The sequence below is a fragment of the Psittacula echo genome (assembly GCF_963264785.1).
Source record: "Psittacula echo genome assembly, chromosome: 6".
Classification (NCBI taxonomy): Eukaryota; Metazoa; Chordata; class Aves; order Psittaciformes; family Psittacidae; genus Psittacula; species Psittacula echo.
The window spans coordinates 17,923,547-17,941,708 of record NC_137743.1 but is presented as its reverse complement, the minus strand read 5'-3'; the positions used below and the strand labels follow the sequence as shown (position 1 = coordinate 17,941,708).

General features: G+C 46.2%; 1 protein-coding gene across 1 annotated transcript; it reads right to left on the bottom strand.

The window, feature by feature from the left end:
- Nucleotides 1–13,405: 13,405 nt before the first annotated feature.
- HHEX (hematopoietically expressed homeobox) lies at nucleotides 13,406–17,886 on the bottom strand. Its single transcript, XM_080621719.1, has 4 exons — nucleotides 17,431–17,886; nucleotides 15,674–15,852; nucleotides 15,398–15,448; nucleotides 13,406–13,778 (listed from the first exon to the last, which is right to left on the bottom strand). The coding sequence occupies exons 1-4, from the start codon at nucleotides 17,807–17,809 to the stop codon at nucleotides 13,545–13,547; spliced, it is 843 nt and encodes a 280-aa protein (XP_080477845.1). The 5' UTR covers nucleotides 17,810–17,886; the 3' UTR covers nucleotides 13,406–13,544.
- Between the last annotated feature and the right edge of the window lie 276 nt (nucleotides 17,887–18,162).

Sequence of the window (18,162 nt, the reverse complement as noted above, 5' to 3'; positions counted from 1 at the left end):
GAACACTATCAGCAACGACAGGACTGGCCAGGAAAGAGTTGGATGGCAAATGAAGTTCTTAAAACAGATTGCATTCTCAGGTTTTGGACATCTCCACAGAATATAAGCTGTCAGTGCTGGAACTATGTTTCCTTCTGTTTTCATGGGGGAAATTATTTTTTAATCCTGCAAAATGGAAAGCATTGTTTTCAATCTTCTGACTGGCTGATTTTTCACATACTTTCCCTACAAAAAGCCAGTCACCAAGGGTAAATTATCATTTTACTCATGCAGATGCTGACATTGGCTTCAATGGCAATAACAGATTAAAGAAAAAAAAAAAAAGGAAGGGGAAAGGGCAGGATGAGTTGTGCTTTCCAAGTCAGCACCTTGATCGTCCTTCTGGAGATACGGCAAAGTTCAAATTGAAATTCTGTAATTCATTTCATTTAGATAATTGCAAAAATATGCCAAAGTTCCTAAATAGGCACACATTTCATATTTCTAATGGAGTTACTATGCTGAACACCGCCTGTTGCACAACTAACTCACTAATTATACAACAGAGCTTCAGCCAGTCCTGCAGGAAGCCCTTCATCTGCGAGCATAGGTGAGGGGCCCAGGCACTGCATACTTGAGTAGCCCTTCTTGCTGGTATTGCATTTGTCTTTTTATTGCTATTTTATTGATTTTGAGAAAACCAGTAAAGCTCTCATTCTGTAAGCACAGCCTGATGAAGTGAAAAGTATCAGAGAAGAAACAGAAATCCCCAGCTATTTTTTAGCTCCTTGGGCTGTCACAGCTGTCCCAGCAGTGCCACAGCCTAATCAGTGGGTCACTGGTACAGTATGTACTTCTAAAATCAAGAAGAAAGAAGGAGATGAATTAGAAGGTTTTTGCTGCCTTTATAACAAGACTTGATGTAATCTGGGCTTTACAAGAGGAGTGTAGTACAGTGTTTGTATAACTTGAGAATCTGCCCTATTCCAGAGGAATGGCTAAAGCCATTTCGTAGTTGAGCTTCCATCATCTCAGACAACATAGGTGACTTTCGTTGTCTCGAAACCATCTATAGTTGGCTATAAACACATCTGTAGAGTATACCAGCTCTTCCCAGGGGAAAAGGCAAGTAATACAATAGAAGTCAGTAGGACTAATGACATTCCCAATGCAGATCTTCTGAGACTAAGGTACTTGGCACTGGCATATCTACATTGCCTGTAAGAGCTGGGGTGCAGGGTAACGTTCCCACAACCCTGTGTAAAAGCACACACCTGGAGAGGGTTTTAGAGGTAGAGGACCTTCTGGAATCATCTTATCTGGTCAGCAGAGGCCATATAATTTAGTTCATTTCAGCTTTGCCATTTTGTGCAGAAAACCTTTTTTCTTGCTACCTGTTCACAAAAAAAGAAAAAGAAAAAAAAAAAGCCCAAGCAAAGGGGGAAAAAAATTCCTTACAGAGAAAAAACTGAAATTAAGGAAAGAAGTCCAGCAGTAGTTTTAACTCCAGCTTCAGCTACCTTGATAAAAAGAGTGCAGTATTTAGATAACTTTTGACCACACAGTCAATTTAAGCTATTTTTATATGATCAAAACCTGATTTATAGTTTGGAACTTATCTACTATAATACAGCCAAATGAACTTTAAAGATGAACCTGTTATAAAATGACCAAGAACAAAGGTTTTAAGGAAATGACAACTGACCCCTCTCCATAGCAGCATAGTGTTTCAAGAGGCAGCTGTAATAGCACAAACGGATAGTTTATCAGCTTTCTGCCAGGAACTGGCAAAATCATGTCAAATGAGGCATTAAAGCCCTAGTTTTCAAAACTGTGATAAATATCAGTTAATCTACTGACATAATATATAGTGAGTCAAATATTTAGTTTTGCATTAAATCTAAATCCCACATTAGAGCATTTCCTCTTGATTAAAAAGGATAAAATGTAGATGTTATTTTATGCTCCAGTTCCCACGTCTAATTCATGCTCAGCATTCAGAGCTGTTTCTGGCATTACAAATGTATTAGTAAACATGGCAAAGAAAGGGGGGAGGCACAAGGGAAACAAGTGCAAAATCTATATGCTTAATTCATATTCCTCCATTTGCAGTAGCTAATATGTTATTGCAGAGACTATTTGCAGACACTTGCCCTGCCAGTGAACAGCTAACTTCCCTGATTGATTGTATAAACAGTCTTCTAGATCTGGAGACAGATGTTTTAAGAGAGCACATAGCTAATTTAATTTCTGTATCATTAGGAATTAAAAGCAGGACATTAATAGATTCACAGTAAACGTTGTCTAGGCAATATAAGCTTTGAATGGTAGGACTATTAAAAGCCTCAATATTTGTGAGTGATCATATGAAAAGGCTTTTCAGAAAGTTTATCTTGGGAATAATATGTACTTACTTAGAGAAAATATTATTGCTGAGATAAAATAGTTGTATTGTGTTACTGATCTTAATGGGCATGAGGAAATTCTGCTTTTAAATGTATATATATTTATAGGCAAGCTAATTAACTACTTATATCTAGAAATAGAATGAGACAAATCCTCACAAATCACTGTAATATATTTATTCATTATTTGTTATATTCCCAGCATTATGCTTTAGATGATTCTTGGAAGACAGAAGTTTGAGAAATGTGTTTTATTGTCACATACAATGAGTTCAGACTGTAGTTTCAAAATGCACTGCAGTGTAATGGCTCCTTTTCTAGAGGACATGCTTTAGAAAGCTTAAATGCAATCCAGTGTTGTGTAAGAGATCATGAGCTCAACTCAAATGAAAAAGGAAAGCAAGACACAAAATAAGTGGTCACATAACACCTTCATTTTAGGAAATGTTTATTTATTGTTTAGGAACAAGGCCTGTCTGGACTGACACTCCTAGGTAAGTCTGCTACATAAATCAATACTTAACGAAAACTGTGGGATTTGGTATAGCTCATGCTATCAAAGAAATAGTTTTTCATACTCTGAAAATAAAGGGGAATATCACTGAAAATGAACAAAAGAAAAACAAACAAAAACTAAGGAAAGCTTAAAAAGATGGACTTCAGAAATAATACTTTAATATTCAAGAAAATTACACCTTGGTTCTTCTTCAGAGTTCTGTTCTGCAAAGGAGTCTTGGAAATGTATACCCATGTATCAGGATGCGTCCTTCAGGGTGCCGGTTAAGAGATACTTGGCATTTAAGAAGATGCATGAACTTTAATGCCAGTCAAACACCCCAAAAGTTGTTTAACAACAGCAGTGAGGCAGCCTCATTCAGAGCCTGTAAGGGGAGGAGATTGCACACGAAAGTGATATTCTTATACGACTCACTTTTTTGGTGGGTAGTAGCTTTTATTCAGTTTCCCCAGTTTCTTATCTCAAAACCACAAAGACCTTAAGCAGAACGATAGTTCAGAACAGTTCTGCAAATACTTAGCCCTGTGCACATTCCTAGGCTTGGCTATTCTCATAGCTTCTCACTGCAGGGCTTCCTATGTACAGGGCTCTGCTCAGCAGAGAGCTCCCAGGCCCCCATTTCCACCAGGATGGCTCTCCTGGCCCGCTTTCCAAGTAGGAAGTCAACCCACTCTTGATAGCAGCTATCACCAAGAAATACGTTTGAATCAGTGTTTTAAATGGCTTAATTGTTCCTGTAAACAAATCACAGCCAAATTTGCTATCATTCCAGAAACTGCAATGGTAAACCAAGTTATACTGGCCCTACTTCTTCCGAAAATGGGCTTGTGCAATTTGAACCTGAGAAAGGTTTCAGTACCATTTTGGACAAGACAGGTTGACCACAGTAACACTGGCATAACAGATTAATCTGGCTTGACAGCGTGAGTGAGTCACAGAGTAGCTCTACACAGCTCCTACTCTTTCTGCCCAATTCTACAGTCAACGCAGAGAGGTGCAGGACTAAAACATCCACCTCCCCACAGCCTAAAAAAACTCACAAAACAATCAAAAACCAGAACCTGAGTAGTTTCGCAGTCTGAAAGACATAAAATGATGTTGTCTTATTGAAAAGCTTTTTTTGCCTTTTTCGTGATACTCTTGCAACATAAAATACCTGCTTTAACATTAAGGAAGACTCCCTGTGAAAGCCTTAGAATGTGGGGCTGATTTCATAATTTACATCAATGCCTTGTGCAGAATCCATTTGCCAATTCACATAACCTCAAAATGCAATACTAGCAGTTCCATTTGCCTTGCACTTTGCACCTCAGTTCAAGTACCTAAAAGCCTAAGTAACAGGCATACAGGTACTTTGGGAGCTATGTATGGGAACTTCAGGATATAACACATAACTATTGGAAGATGATTATTTTATTTCCTGAGACGTTTGGAGGCACATACTCTAAGGTTGTGGAACTAGCACCTTTCTTTATCAGTGCTATGTGCTTTTGCTCCTTCTTCATATTTTGAAAGTCATCTTTGACTGTAAGTGGTAGCAGGTTGGCACAGAACCGAGAACAGCAATCACTGGGAATAACCCCAAAACCCGTGAAGCTCTGGTGTTACTGAATTTGTTCTAAATTATTTCTCAACTATTAATATCTACCATTACGTTTTTTTCTCATTCTGGAACTTGATTCATAACCTCTTGTTACATCTTTGCACTGAGAGGAAAACATGTCTAGCTCCTTTTGAGAGTTCATCAAGTTCTTGTGAGTGAAGTCACATTGCTTGCAAGAATGAAGAAATTAATCCCAGACTCCTTCTTCTGCAAGGAAACCAGCTGTCTTTCTATGAACTGGTCTAAAAACAAAACAAAAGTATGCAAGGAAGCCGAACTCTTGGTACATAGGTTTCGAAAAGAGCTTCTCGCGTTACTGTATAACCATTGACTAATCGCCTACCTTGTCTGGGACAGTCCTCCTGCAAAATGAAAATGTGTTAACCTGAACGAATGTGTTCAGTGATGTTTGGAAATGGGTAAAATACTTCACATTACTTGCAATGCTTATGTCAGTACCCCACTCACCATGGCATATAGAATATGGGAGGTCCTATGCAAATCCTTCTACTAGTAACTTCCAAAGTAAGAAGGCCAAGAACTGCATGAGTCATCCTTGCTGCTCTGGAGTCTCCAGAGCACCATTACCTTCTGCTGCCATGTTGGCATCTATAGCATCTTCACAGCATGGGGCTTCTTCCACTGCAGAGATGCCAAATGCTGTCTTAGTTTACGTTTATCCTTGAAACAACCTCTGTTTTGTGCCACGCACTGAACAACTTCTTACATTTCTAACTGAAAAGGTTTTAATGCCAAGAAATTGTGATTTTCTTCTTCCACTGTCCACTCCGTTGACAAGGTCTGAATATTTAGACAAAGCCTTAAAATACTTAGAAGTATACAGTTCATTTGAGCAAACATAAAAACACATTTCATATCCTTCTTTGTCTTTACATACCTGGTGCCTGGTAGTCATTCAAGATCTCTCACATGGAGAAAGCTTATTCAGATGCTAAAAATATCATATGTTTACACTTGTAAGCCACCTTTAGCAAATTATTTTCCTAATGCTTTAGACAATATAGTAGCAAAGTGCAGCTGGCTCAGCCAGAATGGTATTTTAGTGATTTTTAAGAACTTAATGAGATCAGGTAATTGACCAGTGAAGCTAAAAATTTTACCTTCAATTAAACAACCAACAGCTCCGTACATCAACACAATCATTTTTGCCCCTCCACCTCTCTGTTATCAAATCAATATGTGGGTAGCAGTTGTCTAAGAAACCACTTCCTCTGTGCTTCTAAACCAGTGTTCAGGACCCATTTAAAAGCATTTATTCAATCAGTCTAGTGTAATTTACAAATAATGGAAAATATGTAGTAATGCAGATTCCATAAGCAGCTAAGGAAAAATAAGGCCTTAATTCATTTGTTATTTAATGGCATTATTTATCCTATGCTTGTTCTAGTGCAACCAACGAATAACTTGTACTTTCCATTTTAAGATACCATCCAGTGTGCTTCAGGCAGTGCTTCTTGGCAGTGGTAGATGTATTGATTATATATAGGAAATAAGATTGTACAGGTTGTGATAATGAATCATGCAATTAATAGTTCAGGAGACAATCATGAGGCAAAAGGATCATCTCTGGCAAAAAAAGTGCACAAGAAGATACAATAATTTTGTCAGGAAAGCCCTTCCAAGTGCTATATTACAACACAGAAATCTCATTTTAGAGTGATTGATAGTGAATCAACATAAACTGCCCTCCCAAACCACAACTATGAGTGAATTATATTTATTACTTGAAGCACAGGCAACTTCTGTCTTGCAAAAGACTCTGAAATTGAGCAGTCGTATGACACCACACATTACATTCAGAGGAGTTCTGGTGTCCTGTCACCCGCAGGTACCCGTAGCATAATTCTCCTCTCTAGCAGAATCATTTGTTTCCATTTGCAGACAGAATATATTTTGTCACAGATAAAAATAAGGTATTTGTTGAAAAAGGCAGAAAAACTGCAGTGCAATATGGAGATGGTAATAGGTAAATTAGTGACTTTCCAGTGTAAGGTGTTTTGTTTGTTTTGTTTTTTAATTAAGGCATAAATATATTCTAAGATACTCTGATATTCACCACTTGCACTTCCTGCAACAATGCCCTGACCACCTAGACACTCCCAAAGATCTAGGGCAAGAGGAGGTAGCTGGTGGAGCAAACTAGTGCCAAGAATGAACAACATTCATTATGAGAGCAGCACTGGCAGAAAATGGGTGTCTTCTGTTCAGCTATCGCAGCGTCAGCATTGTCTTCTCATACCACAGCATCAGAAACGGTGAACAGCATGAAGACTACCTGTATGCAGTTCTGACCGAGATTTTCAGAAGCGACTAGTGATCTGATTGGGTTCAATCTTCAGCTCCCAAAAAGAGTTACTATAAAGGGGTGGGATTTGGGGGAAGTGCTGTGTATCTCCTGCCTGCTTACAGAGGTGAGATCCAGGTGGCAGAACCTGCCAAGAGTGGCCATCTCTGCTGCTGCCACTATCATTGCTGTCCCACTGAATAAAATCAGGCACTTAACTTCGGGTAAGATGCTCATAAAGTTGGGGGGGATTATTGCACCAAGGAGACAATATTGTTCCAGGTGCAACACCAGTGATGGAGCCAATGCTGCCTGAATCAGCCCCCAGGGCCAAAGCCAGAGATGCGGGCTTAGCTTGGCAGGGCGGACACCACCCATCTCCTAGGGGGTGTGCTGACCACTAAGTTATCCCAAAATCTTACCAAAAGCTACAGCCTGGTCCTTGCCAGACTGCCAAGGCAATCTCTGAACTTTACCCAAAATAATAACTTGGCAAATTTGTCTTTGTCATTTAACAAACTTCAGAAGAAATTCCTGGTTTGCTCCACTGCCTGCACCAGGATGCTGTTGGTGCCTCAGAGCCATCATCTAGTCCTGCTCTTTTGCCTCTGAGCCCCTGAGGCCTCTTAGAGGACAGCTCCTCCTCGACTGTTCCCACCCTCCATTATACCGCTTTGTGATTGTTTTCAGATAACAGAGCAAGTCATTCACAGTTCCTGTCCACATCTAGCCTTCACTGAATGCTCGGAGCCAAATTTATTCCAGTGTCTTACTAGGAAGGAGCCCCAAAGCAACCAACCAAAATCCATCAATTAGCAAAACTTTCTCCGATGTGCCAGCAGACCTCCGACACCCTTCAGCCAAAATGAACCAAAGTAGTGCAGACCTTTTCTTTGAAGTGTTACCGACCTTTAAACAGCTTGCACTAACTTTGGCTATTTTCATTCAATGTAGGTCTGGAAAGGGCAGAAACAAAGGGGTCTGGTGACAACCAGGAGGGCAAATCACTGGAGAGTAATCCCAGCTTTTTGCAGAACTGGGTCTTTCTATACCTTAAGTGTACAACAGGTCTAAGCTGCTTTCTGACTGTGTGCTGGGTTAGGTTTTTGGCTGGGTAAAAGGTTTCCTTCTTACATAGAGAAGGAAGTGGAAGAACTGATGTGTATAAAGCAAAGTTGCTTCTTCCCCTTTTAACCTGTGATCTTTATCCTGATAGCTGTAGTAAGTCATTGAGGTACAATTGCATGGTAATGGACAGTCTTGACTCATTTTCAAATGCTGAACCTCCATGTGGGTGTCCCAGGACAAGTACGCTCTTTCAGTATGTCTAGACTAGGATAAAAGTTGTGTTTTTAGAGATATAGTCTAATGCAGCTTGATTAACAAGTTTTGAAACCTCGAATAGATAGAACAAGTCAAATGCTAAAAGGTGTTAACAAGTGTTTGCTAAGTCATTCTACAAATACAACTTTTATACCTGTCTAGACAACGACAGAACACTTTTTAAAACGCTCATGGGAAGTCCCACTGCAACAGCCAAGGAGAATTATAGTATACGAAACAATAAGAAGTTTCTCCACATGGGTCTTCAAAGCAATGGCACAGATTGACACACGGGGAAAACCTGAAGGCCTTGTCTAGACAGGAGAAAAGATCATTTTTTTTTTTCAATAGATTCAGTTCAATCAGGCTCTCTTTTTTTCAAAAGCAAACCCTACTAAAAGTCTACTAAAATCATCTTCTGCTCAGTTTTAGCAGGTCATAGTCTGGGCTCCTGGGTGTCTAACTCAGATGGCTAAAATCATGTTAAAGGTATTGAGATCTATGTGTTTGTCAGATGGGGTTTTTAGTCCTTAAATAAGCTTGATTGAATTAGGTCTTCTGGAAATGGCCACTTCCCTAAGGCTGATGAGATGGCAGCTCATTTTCCATTCAATCTTTTAACTCAAATCATTTGCCTAACCAAACACAAAATTCATTCTGTCTTTAGCATTAGTATTTCTAGCTGACTGTGAGCACCGACTCATTTCCTACAGGCCTCCAGACAGCAATTTGTTTTAACTTTGACTTCGTTTTTACTGAAATGCACTCAAAACCCTCGATCTAATCTATCCCTTTAAACAGCTACTTAAAAATGTCTAGCCTGCATGCATGCTCACATACCCATTGTAATAATTGTCTTCTACAAAGTCAGCAGATAAATTCTTAGTCATCAATATATATCCTTACACAAGTTTGCTTCTACAAAGCTGGTTGGAGAGCAAACAAGTTAGAATAACTGTTTCCCAGAATTGTACTAGCATCTTTGACATCATAATACTTTCAGGAAAGAAAGAAAGAAAGAAAAAAGGGGAGTGTGCGGGGAAATCAGTACAACAATTGAAGAACAAGCGTAAGCCCAGCCTCTCTGACCAGTTAATGTCAGACCTTTTTTTATTAAGAGGTCGGTATCAGCCTCATAGGAATAAAATCTGCACCTCAATTAATCCAAATAGAGATTACACCTTTATGACATGGGTGGGTATCTGACATTCACAGGAAAGCTCACAAGTCACCAACTCAATTGAAAGAGCCCACCAAATAACAATTTGCTGGTATGACTCCAAGTGACCAAAATAACACAGTCTGGACTTGTTTGAGATTCCCTGGATTTAGTAGTCATTTGTCAATAGCTCTTAAACAATGGAGTTGTGAACTGATACCACTTAAGTTATCATGATGAGGCTTTTTCAGGATCGTGTCAAGGTTTTTTGGCCTTGGTGAGCACCATCTGAAATACTTTAGAAATACACATTTGTTTCCTATTTTGAATATATAGGAATACAACAAATCTCCTATGCACATGAGGCCTGCAGCCAATGAAGTCCATGATTCAGAATAAGACATAGACTTCACAGTCAGCAAATGCTCTCTGGTAAGCAGTTGTGTCACCTACAAACGTGGACAAAATCTTTCTGTTCTTGCTAAGGCCAAACCACCATTAAATGTTAATAGGAAATGGATTTGAATCAGACCAGCATGCTCTGACCTGCTGTTGATGTTTATTTCAGGTTTTCAGCACTGTCTATCTTGAAGCTTTCACATGTGCTGAGTACCTTTAAAATCTAAGCTTTATATATACATACTTATATAGCTGAAAGACAGCAATACTCATGCACAGGTTTTTTTGGTGGTTTTTTTTTTTTTGTCTGTCTTGATCTTTCATCCTTTGAGAAGATATCTAATAGATTTCTTTGCGGCCTAATACAATTTATTGTTGTCCACCAAACTGAGTGGTAAACCCTCCATTTATCTGATATGAAGGTGCTTTTCAGTGAAAGCAAACAATTAGGAACCCTAAATTATTATTTTCTATTATTACACAAGAGGCTCTGGCCGTTTCGGTGTGAAGGTTTAAAGTGTCCAGGATTGCAAACATGGTGCAATTACTTTCCTTCCCCCGGGCACACACGGCGGGACCACTCGAGGCGCCCTCGGCGAGCTGCCCCACGCGTGAGCCAGCCGCGGGACTGGACTCGCCTTGCCTCGCTCTCTCGTGCTGGCCTCCGCGGATCAAGGGGACCCCCGCCCACTTCCCGAGGTGACTCTGACCGTTGCCTTTGGAACGGGCTCCCCCCGCCCTGGGGCTCCGGGCATCCTGCGGGCGGGCGGCACTGCCCGGTGCTGTGTAAAGGAGTCAAAGTACATAGGCGGCCGGGTCGATATTCTACGAGGATAGAAACAGCTCTGCATATCAAAGGCCGACGAACCTAATGACTAAAAATATAAGTACCTGACCCGGAGGATTAATCACACACTGTCAAGCTGAAATTGGTGCAATTCTTCCAATCATTAACGTTTTGCTTACAAAAATGTGGTTTTCTGTTTGTTTTTCTGCTAAATGATAACCATTTTCAAGTTGAATCGGCTGATAAAAAAGTCGAAAACAAGACGGGAGTTGTGCTGGAAAGGTCATACGTGCTAGTTCGGCATGAAATAGCCAACAGGCAAACAAATAGGGAAAACCAGGGTGACACGGTACGGGTTCGAAGATTTTACCGAACTGTGTAAAGTGCTTTGTCTGTTTTTCTCCTGTCGAGAAGAAAAGACTACCCGGGGAGAGCCGTGGGCATCCTCACGCGGGTCTCCCATACTGTGGAAAGGGAATCTGGGTGTCACTGGGGGTAGTTCTGGCCGGCAGCTCAACCGTCCCTTCCGCTGAGTTCTGCCTGGGTGAGCCCCCTCCACGGGAATGAAGGGGGGAGCAGGGGCGTTTCCACAGCCGAGCCTGGGTGACAGCGCTGTTGTCACCTGTCCCGACACCCTGGAAATCCACATCCCCGGCCCGCCGGCTGCAAACGATGCATTTGCGCTCCCCACCTGCAGGGAGCCGCCGAATCCTCCGCCAGCCCTGGAAAGCGCCTGGCTCTAACGAGGGACACCCCCCGTCTCCCTTACAATTGCATCGGGCCCTGCAAGTCTTTAAACGCGGCTGGCTCTCTGCTTGTCCCGGCCGGGGGGTACCGGTATCGCGCCGCGTAGCAACAGGGTTTACCGGAGCCCACACGAGGCCCGGCTCCTTCCATTCAACCCCGCAGCTCAGCCCCGAAGGAAGACTGTCAGCGGGCTGTCCCCTCCCCCCTGGGATCCGAGCTGAGACCCGAGACCGAAACACCTAGCGAGGGAAAAGGCGAAGCAACGAAAAGTGTTTTCCTTCTCAGCGGAGCCTGTTTTCTGCTCTCGACGGCGATTTCCACGCCTCGCGAACACCGCGCTGGGACTCGATCCCTGCCCGAGGGCGGAGAAACTCCCAGGGATGGGTCTGGTGCATTCCGAGGGTTCCTTTGTCACGGGTGGCCTTAAACCATCATGGGGCTTGTGCCCAGGTCACCGGGGCTGCCGTGTGAGAGGGGCCGGCTAGAGGCTTCTCCCGTTTCCCCGCGTGCACGAACAAGCGGCAGCCTTCCAGTTTACTTCATGCTTTCGGGCCCCGTTCGTGAATGCAGTTTAAAAAGAATAAACTAAAGCTAAAGCCAAAGCCACTTAATTATTCAGAAAACTCAGCTGCTTTTCGAAGCATTTACCCGCTCAAACGCCACACCCCTGCTGCCCTAAGGGCCTTCTCGGCTTGCCAGACAGTCACTTGTTGCTCCCTAAAATCCTTTCCTGGCACTAAAAACCCCCGTGGTCCCCGGCTGCTCGCTGCGGTGCCCGGGTTGGGCCCGAAGCCCCGGACGGTGCGGACTGACCCGCGGAGTGCCACCCCGGGATGCCCGGTCAGGGAAGTCATTTTCCCCGCACCCCGGGTTCCACGCTACTTCCGCACACCTCCGGGCTGGCATAATTTCGGAGAAAGGCCGATGAATAACCACTGTTGACTCATGCGGTCAGCGGCTGCCACGGATGGGGTCGATGCCCGGCCCTGAGCAGGCCCCGCTCCTCCTCCAGCCCGTACCCTCCCGGCCCCCCAGGGTCGGGGCGACTCGGAGGTAAACACCAGCGCTTTCAGCCGGGACTCGCGGACCTGGCTTTCCTCCTCCTCCCGCCGAGCAGCCTTTTTCCCGTGCGCGCCCGGGTACAGGCGAAACCGAGACGCGGGGTGGCCGGCTGGTAAGCTGCAGGATGGGACCGGAGGGAAAAGCCCAATTACAACACGCCTGAGGCGCTGCTGTGGGGGGACAGATTTGGGATTTCTCCCGCCAGTAACTGGACTGCCAGCGTGGCAGGTGGTGCAGAGTTTATTTTTATTTCACGGACAAGTCCATCAAAAATTAAATACCAGGGTTTGCCTTTTTTTTTTTCTTTTGACACTGAACAAATATGTACAAAATATGAACAACGTGAGGTATAAAACCGCAAGACTTTTAAAGAAAACGAGTATGTACAGAAGCAGATATGTATACAATAGGCATTATCTTCCCAGGGCTGTGTGCCTCACTGATCCTCACAGCTGATGCCAGTTACTCTCCCACAGCACGGTGCTATCACTCCCCGCATTTTCTTCTCAAATATTAAATCTGTGAAAACAGCGCTAGAGATTTTTCAAGAAGAAAAATGTTTGGGTTTTTTTTTCTTTCCCTGCAAATGAAACCATCCAGATTGGGAGGCAAAGTCCTTGAAAATCTGGAAGGCACATTTCATCTCATGCAAGAGGAAAAATTAATCTGTCCAAAGACTCTACCTGATGAACAGAGGGATGTCGCAGTAGAGAGCACCACAGCAGGTAAAAGGATGCGAGCATAAGGCACTTGTCGGGATGGTCAAATCCCTCCATATTTCACAGAATGTGTTTCCCTGCTTGCAAAGGGTGTTTAAATTAACCTATTTAAACTACATTCGTTTACACATAGAAAGGGATTAGGCCTGCAATCCATACTCGCTTCCATACTAGTTAGAGAGGAGTTTTGTCTGATCACCCACAGTAATAGATTCAGACCCTCCACAGGTGAGGACAGGGTGCAGTATAACATTCAAGTTATAATATCGATTAATGTACAAATATATCTTACAAATAATTAAATACAAACCATGTTCCTTTAACCAAATTAGAGATCTGCAAAAAAAAATGGCCATTTGCTGAAAATACATCTTTCATTCTCTGCTTATTATAAAATGAGTCTGTTTGGTGTTGGGTAGGGGTTTTTTTGGCTTTCAGTGGAATGGTGAAAGTTTTCTCCTCCTCTAGCATAATATTCTTCCAAACCAGCCCCTGGTAAAGTGCAAGCCAAGTTAGGGTCCACTCTCTGCGTGGGGCCATTAGTGGGTAGGATTGTAATAGCCTTTATCGCCTTCAATGTCCACTTCTTGATCAGAATCCTCAGAGACATCTGACTCCAGGTCTTCCTGTGAGGCGGGCGAGGGGATGTACTGGGAGCCATCCAGGGACACCTCCTTACCCTTCTGCTCTGGGGTCGGGCAGTTCTCTGGCCTTTGGTCACTGTGACTGTCAGCACCTTCCACTTCTTCTTTTTTGGTGACCTGAGGGTTCTCCTGCAATGAAAGAAGCCTGCTTTATACAGAGATACAGGCCACAGAGCCAGGAGGCCTGGGAATTTCAGCTGTGCTAGGTGGGAAAACCACCTTGGGTTTCTTGTAGGAAAAGGCAGGTGTCCCACTACTCACTGGGCCTCCGGCCTATAAACCTGCCTTAGTGGGCCAGGGCTGGGTGAGAGCCTCAGCTCTGGTCCCACTCCCTGGCAGCCACAGAGGCCTCTGCTGAGAATAAGGCTCCTCAGCGATGGCTATCGCAGCCACTTCAAAAGAGTCAGGAGCTGCCAGAGCCCAGGAACCTCTGAACTTTTGTCTTTAGCAAAGCAAATGTTTATTATGAGTCTACAAACACCGACACACAGCTTCCTCCTGCCCTGATCTTTCTTTAATTATACCCAACAGCAAAAGGAGAGAGGCCAAATCCATCAGTGGCCCGAAAGCAAATGGGAAAAATTTACTAATTAAGCTAAACCTCAGTATTTAATTAAAACCAAACCAAAACCAAACCCCGTTTCTGAAGGCAGAAGTAGCCTTGGGTTGGCAGCTGTCTGGGGAACCCAGTACCCTAAGGGGGCATGAAATGATACTCTTGAGGGATAGCAGGCAGAGACACGCATCCATGATATAACTGTATGAGATGGAGAAATGGATGTGACTGAATGAAAAGGAGGAAATGACTTAAAATGGCCGAGATCCCAAGCAGGCTCTCCGGACACTGTGGCATGGGTCAGGGCCCGTCAAGGAGGCACCAGGGACCCAGCCTGCTTCTCACCAGAGTAAAGGGATTTGATTAAAACTTCAACTGAAGCACGGGTTAAACCCGAGGGAAGGTCACAGAACAAATACATCAAGAGCATGGCACTGTGATTAGTTTTATTATTATTTATATTAAAGGCCGCTTTACAGGTAAAACTCGGCTGTCCATGTCACACTTATCGGAGCCAGGCTCAGGCCACAACGTACGGATTTTTCACAAATCTTTGAGCCCAGGGGCCTCGATCTGGCCGACCTGGGCAGGATCGGGCCCTCTGGGTCATAAAAGGAAAAAAAGAGATTTATCTGCCTGAGCACAATTTCTATGGGAAGGGAAACTGCTTCAACCTCTCCGCCTCATACACTGTAACTATTTGTAAGGGAAAAGTAAAAGCTACTCAATTTTCCATGCGGCTCCTCAAAACAAACAGGTTGTGTGTCCCTGCCTCTCCTTACATTTGCAGAATAAATCGACTTGTGTTTATTAAGAGAAGGCGATTTAAAAGACTGGTAAATATTCTTCTCCAAAACAACTGCCCGAGTAATTTGCTGACAATTACTTATCTTCTCCACGTTAATTGGCTAAACAACATATGGGTTTACAAAACAATTAGCGTGGAGTTTTAATAGGTGGTGTGTGAAAGCCGGGTATAATTGATATAGGAACTACATTAGGAGCTTTTAACGTTAGTGCTGCCTGAACGAGCCCTCATGGTTTCCAGCATGACTATTTGTCTTTTTAATCAAGGTGAAGAGGTTAAACAGCCTTTCAGATGACTTCTGCATACAACCTGGAATAGGTGAGCACAGCGTAAGATAAGACAATTAAAATACTTATTTCTATAGAAATGGAAACATCCCCGTACCTGCTTTAGACGTCTCCATTTGGCTCTGCGATTCTGAAACCACGTTTTGACCTGAACAACGACAACGAGAGAAGGCGCAGGGTAGTCTCGAAGCCCGTAAGCGTCAGGGGCCTTACCGAGCCACGAACAAAAAGTGAGAGCCAGCCCATTCCCCCGTCCCTACGGGCCGGGCAGATCGGGTCCCCGGGAGCCGACAGCCACACGGCAGGGGCTGCAGCCGGCCCAGAGACTGCCCGGGTATGAGGTGGTGTTCTTGGGGAGCAGGCAAGGCCTCACCTGCCTCTCGCTGAGCTGCAGCATCTTGGCCAGGCGTTTCCTTTCTGGCGGGGACAGATATTTCTGTGTCTCGAACTTTTTTTCCAGCTCGATGGTCTGGTCGTTGGAGAAGCGGACCTGCCCCCCTTTCCTCTTGTGCAGGGGCCGCTGGATGAAGGGGCTCCACAGCAGCGGCTTCCCTTCAAAGAGAGGAACAGCGCCGAATGCCACAGGCCGGCTGCGGACACGCGTGCCCGGGGAGTCCTGGCCTGAGCCCGGGTCTGGAGATGCGCCGGGTCCGGGGCCCGCGGATTTCCTTCACCTGCTTTGACTTCCCCCAGCTCCTAGCCTGATCTTTTGCCTCCTCTGATTTTTCATCTCAGAGAGACCAGTGAAAGCTACTCTACGGGCTTTGGCAACATTTCCGTCAATGTGTTTCCTGTTGGTCTATCTCGCGAAGAGAGAAAGAAAAAAAAGGACCTTTGCTTCCTTCTGCTCTTGCACTGCGATGGCCCAAAGAAACCGTCTCCCTTTCCCTGCACCCATGGAGAGCGGGGGGGACACTGCGGGGCTGGGCGGAGGGTTGCGCCAACCCGAGGGCACAGGGCCCCCACTCCCTCCGGGCAAGAACCCCCTCAAGCCCCGCACCCCCGGCCCGGGGCTCGCCCGCCCGTGTCCGAGGAAGCGGTGCGGGGCGAGGCGGCGCAGGCAGCGACATGCCGTGAGCCAGCCCCGTGCGGAGCGGCAGCTGCGGCCGGAGGCTCTGGCCAGTGTCACTGAGTCATTCTGTTTGTCTTTCAGTCTTGCTGCCTGCACCCTTTGAAATTTGCTGCATTGTTTTTCAAGATTTTGCTTGCGTCAGGCTTTAGTAATTCTGGTGCAAAACAGACTCAAAAAAAAAAAAAAAATAGGAAGCAACTGGTTATTTTAGCTGTCATAAAGTCACATCCCACACAGAGGAAATGAACAATATCAGAAAAACGGATCCCGGCTATCAGAAGTCGAGTGTTTCCTGAATTTGTCTGTATTGAGGATGTCGATAAAGTAATCAGCAATGTGCACGACTCCCGGGGAAGAGCCTGCTTCAGGCGGCCAGGAAAACACTTAACAGCTTCTGAAACCAGATTTACTCCTATCGAGAGCTCAAGGTTTCCTGTATGAACGGAAAGGGTCAGCCTCTTTCACTGCACAAATGTGGTGACTCAGGTCCAGTTTTGCAATCACGAAGAACAAGTGCTGCAGCCCGAGCGCGGGGCTCAGCCCCGCAGAGGGGACGCTTCCCCGGCCGCGGGCGAGAGCGGCCGCCAGGGCCCGGCCCGCCCCACCCAGCCCGCCCGATCCGGCCCGTCGGGGAGACGCGGGGGCCCCGGCGAGAGGAGCCGGCCTCCCGCCTGTTTTTCAAGTCATCCGCAGGAAAAGGTTGAGATCTGCCATGCGATCTCCCAGCACAATTAAAACTCCCCACCAAAACCACACGCGACATTACTAAGGACACTCTCAGAGTCACTTGGTTGAAGGAAAACAAATCTGAGTCACCGCGGCCGCGCACTGCGGTCTCGCTGCCAGCGCCGGAGCGCGGCGCGTCTTTAATTTACTGTAAATCAGCCGGCGGCCGGAGAGAGACCAGGGGAGCGCAGAGAGGTGGCAGGGCAAGAGGGAGGAGGGGGAGTTTTCACTCACTTCCCATTTCCCTCTCAGCCCCTGACGGCGGGACAGGAACGCGACGGGATGGGAGCGGAGCGGCGGCAGCAGGGGAGGGCGGGGAGGGTTTGGCTTACCTAGGGGGTCCTGCCGGATCAGGGCGTGCGCGTAGTCGCCGACGGCGCGGGGGAAAGAGTAGAGGGGTCCGGCGTAGGCGCCGGTGCCGTAGGTGGCGGCGAGGTGGTGTGAGAAGGCCGGGTGGATGGGGGTCGGCTCGTAGATGGGGGTCCGGTACGGGGACACCAGGCTGGTGAAGGAGGAGTTGGGCGACGGCAGCGTCGGCGGTGGCGGGGCGGGCAAGGAGTGGGGGGCCGGGGCGGCGGCGGAGCCGCGGCCCAGGATGTCCTCGATGTAGAAGGGCGTGGGGTGCGCGGGCTGGAGCAGCGGCGTGGGCGCGTACAGCGGGACGCCGACGCCCAGGGCCGCCGGCGCCGCGCCCGGCGGCTGGTACTGCATGACCCGGCTGCCGCCCGCGCACCCCCCGCGCCCCCGGCCGCCCCTGCGGAGAGCCGGCCCCGACCGCGGCGGATGCGTGCTGGCACCGCCGCCGCGGGTTTCTCTGGGCTCGGGTTACCCTTCGATAGGCTTCTATTGGCTCGGGGCGGAGCCCGCGTGGTCTCTGTCCCCTTCCTGCCACGGCTCCGTCTAGCCAATGAGCCCGGCCAGGGAAGGGGGAAACCACCCCCCGCAGGCGAACACTCCCCCCGCCTCCCCGAGCAAACTCCCCGGGGCGCCAATCAACGGCCGCCGGAGCTCAGGGGAGCCCGGGCAGTAGGGCGCGATCCACAGCCCAACCGGGCCCCGACGGC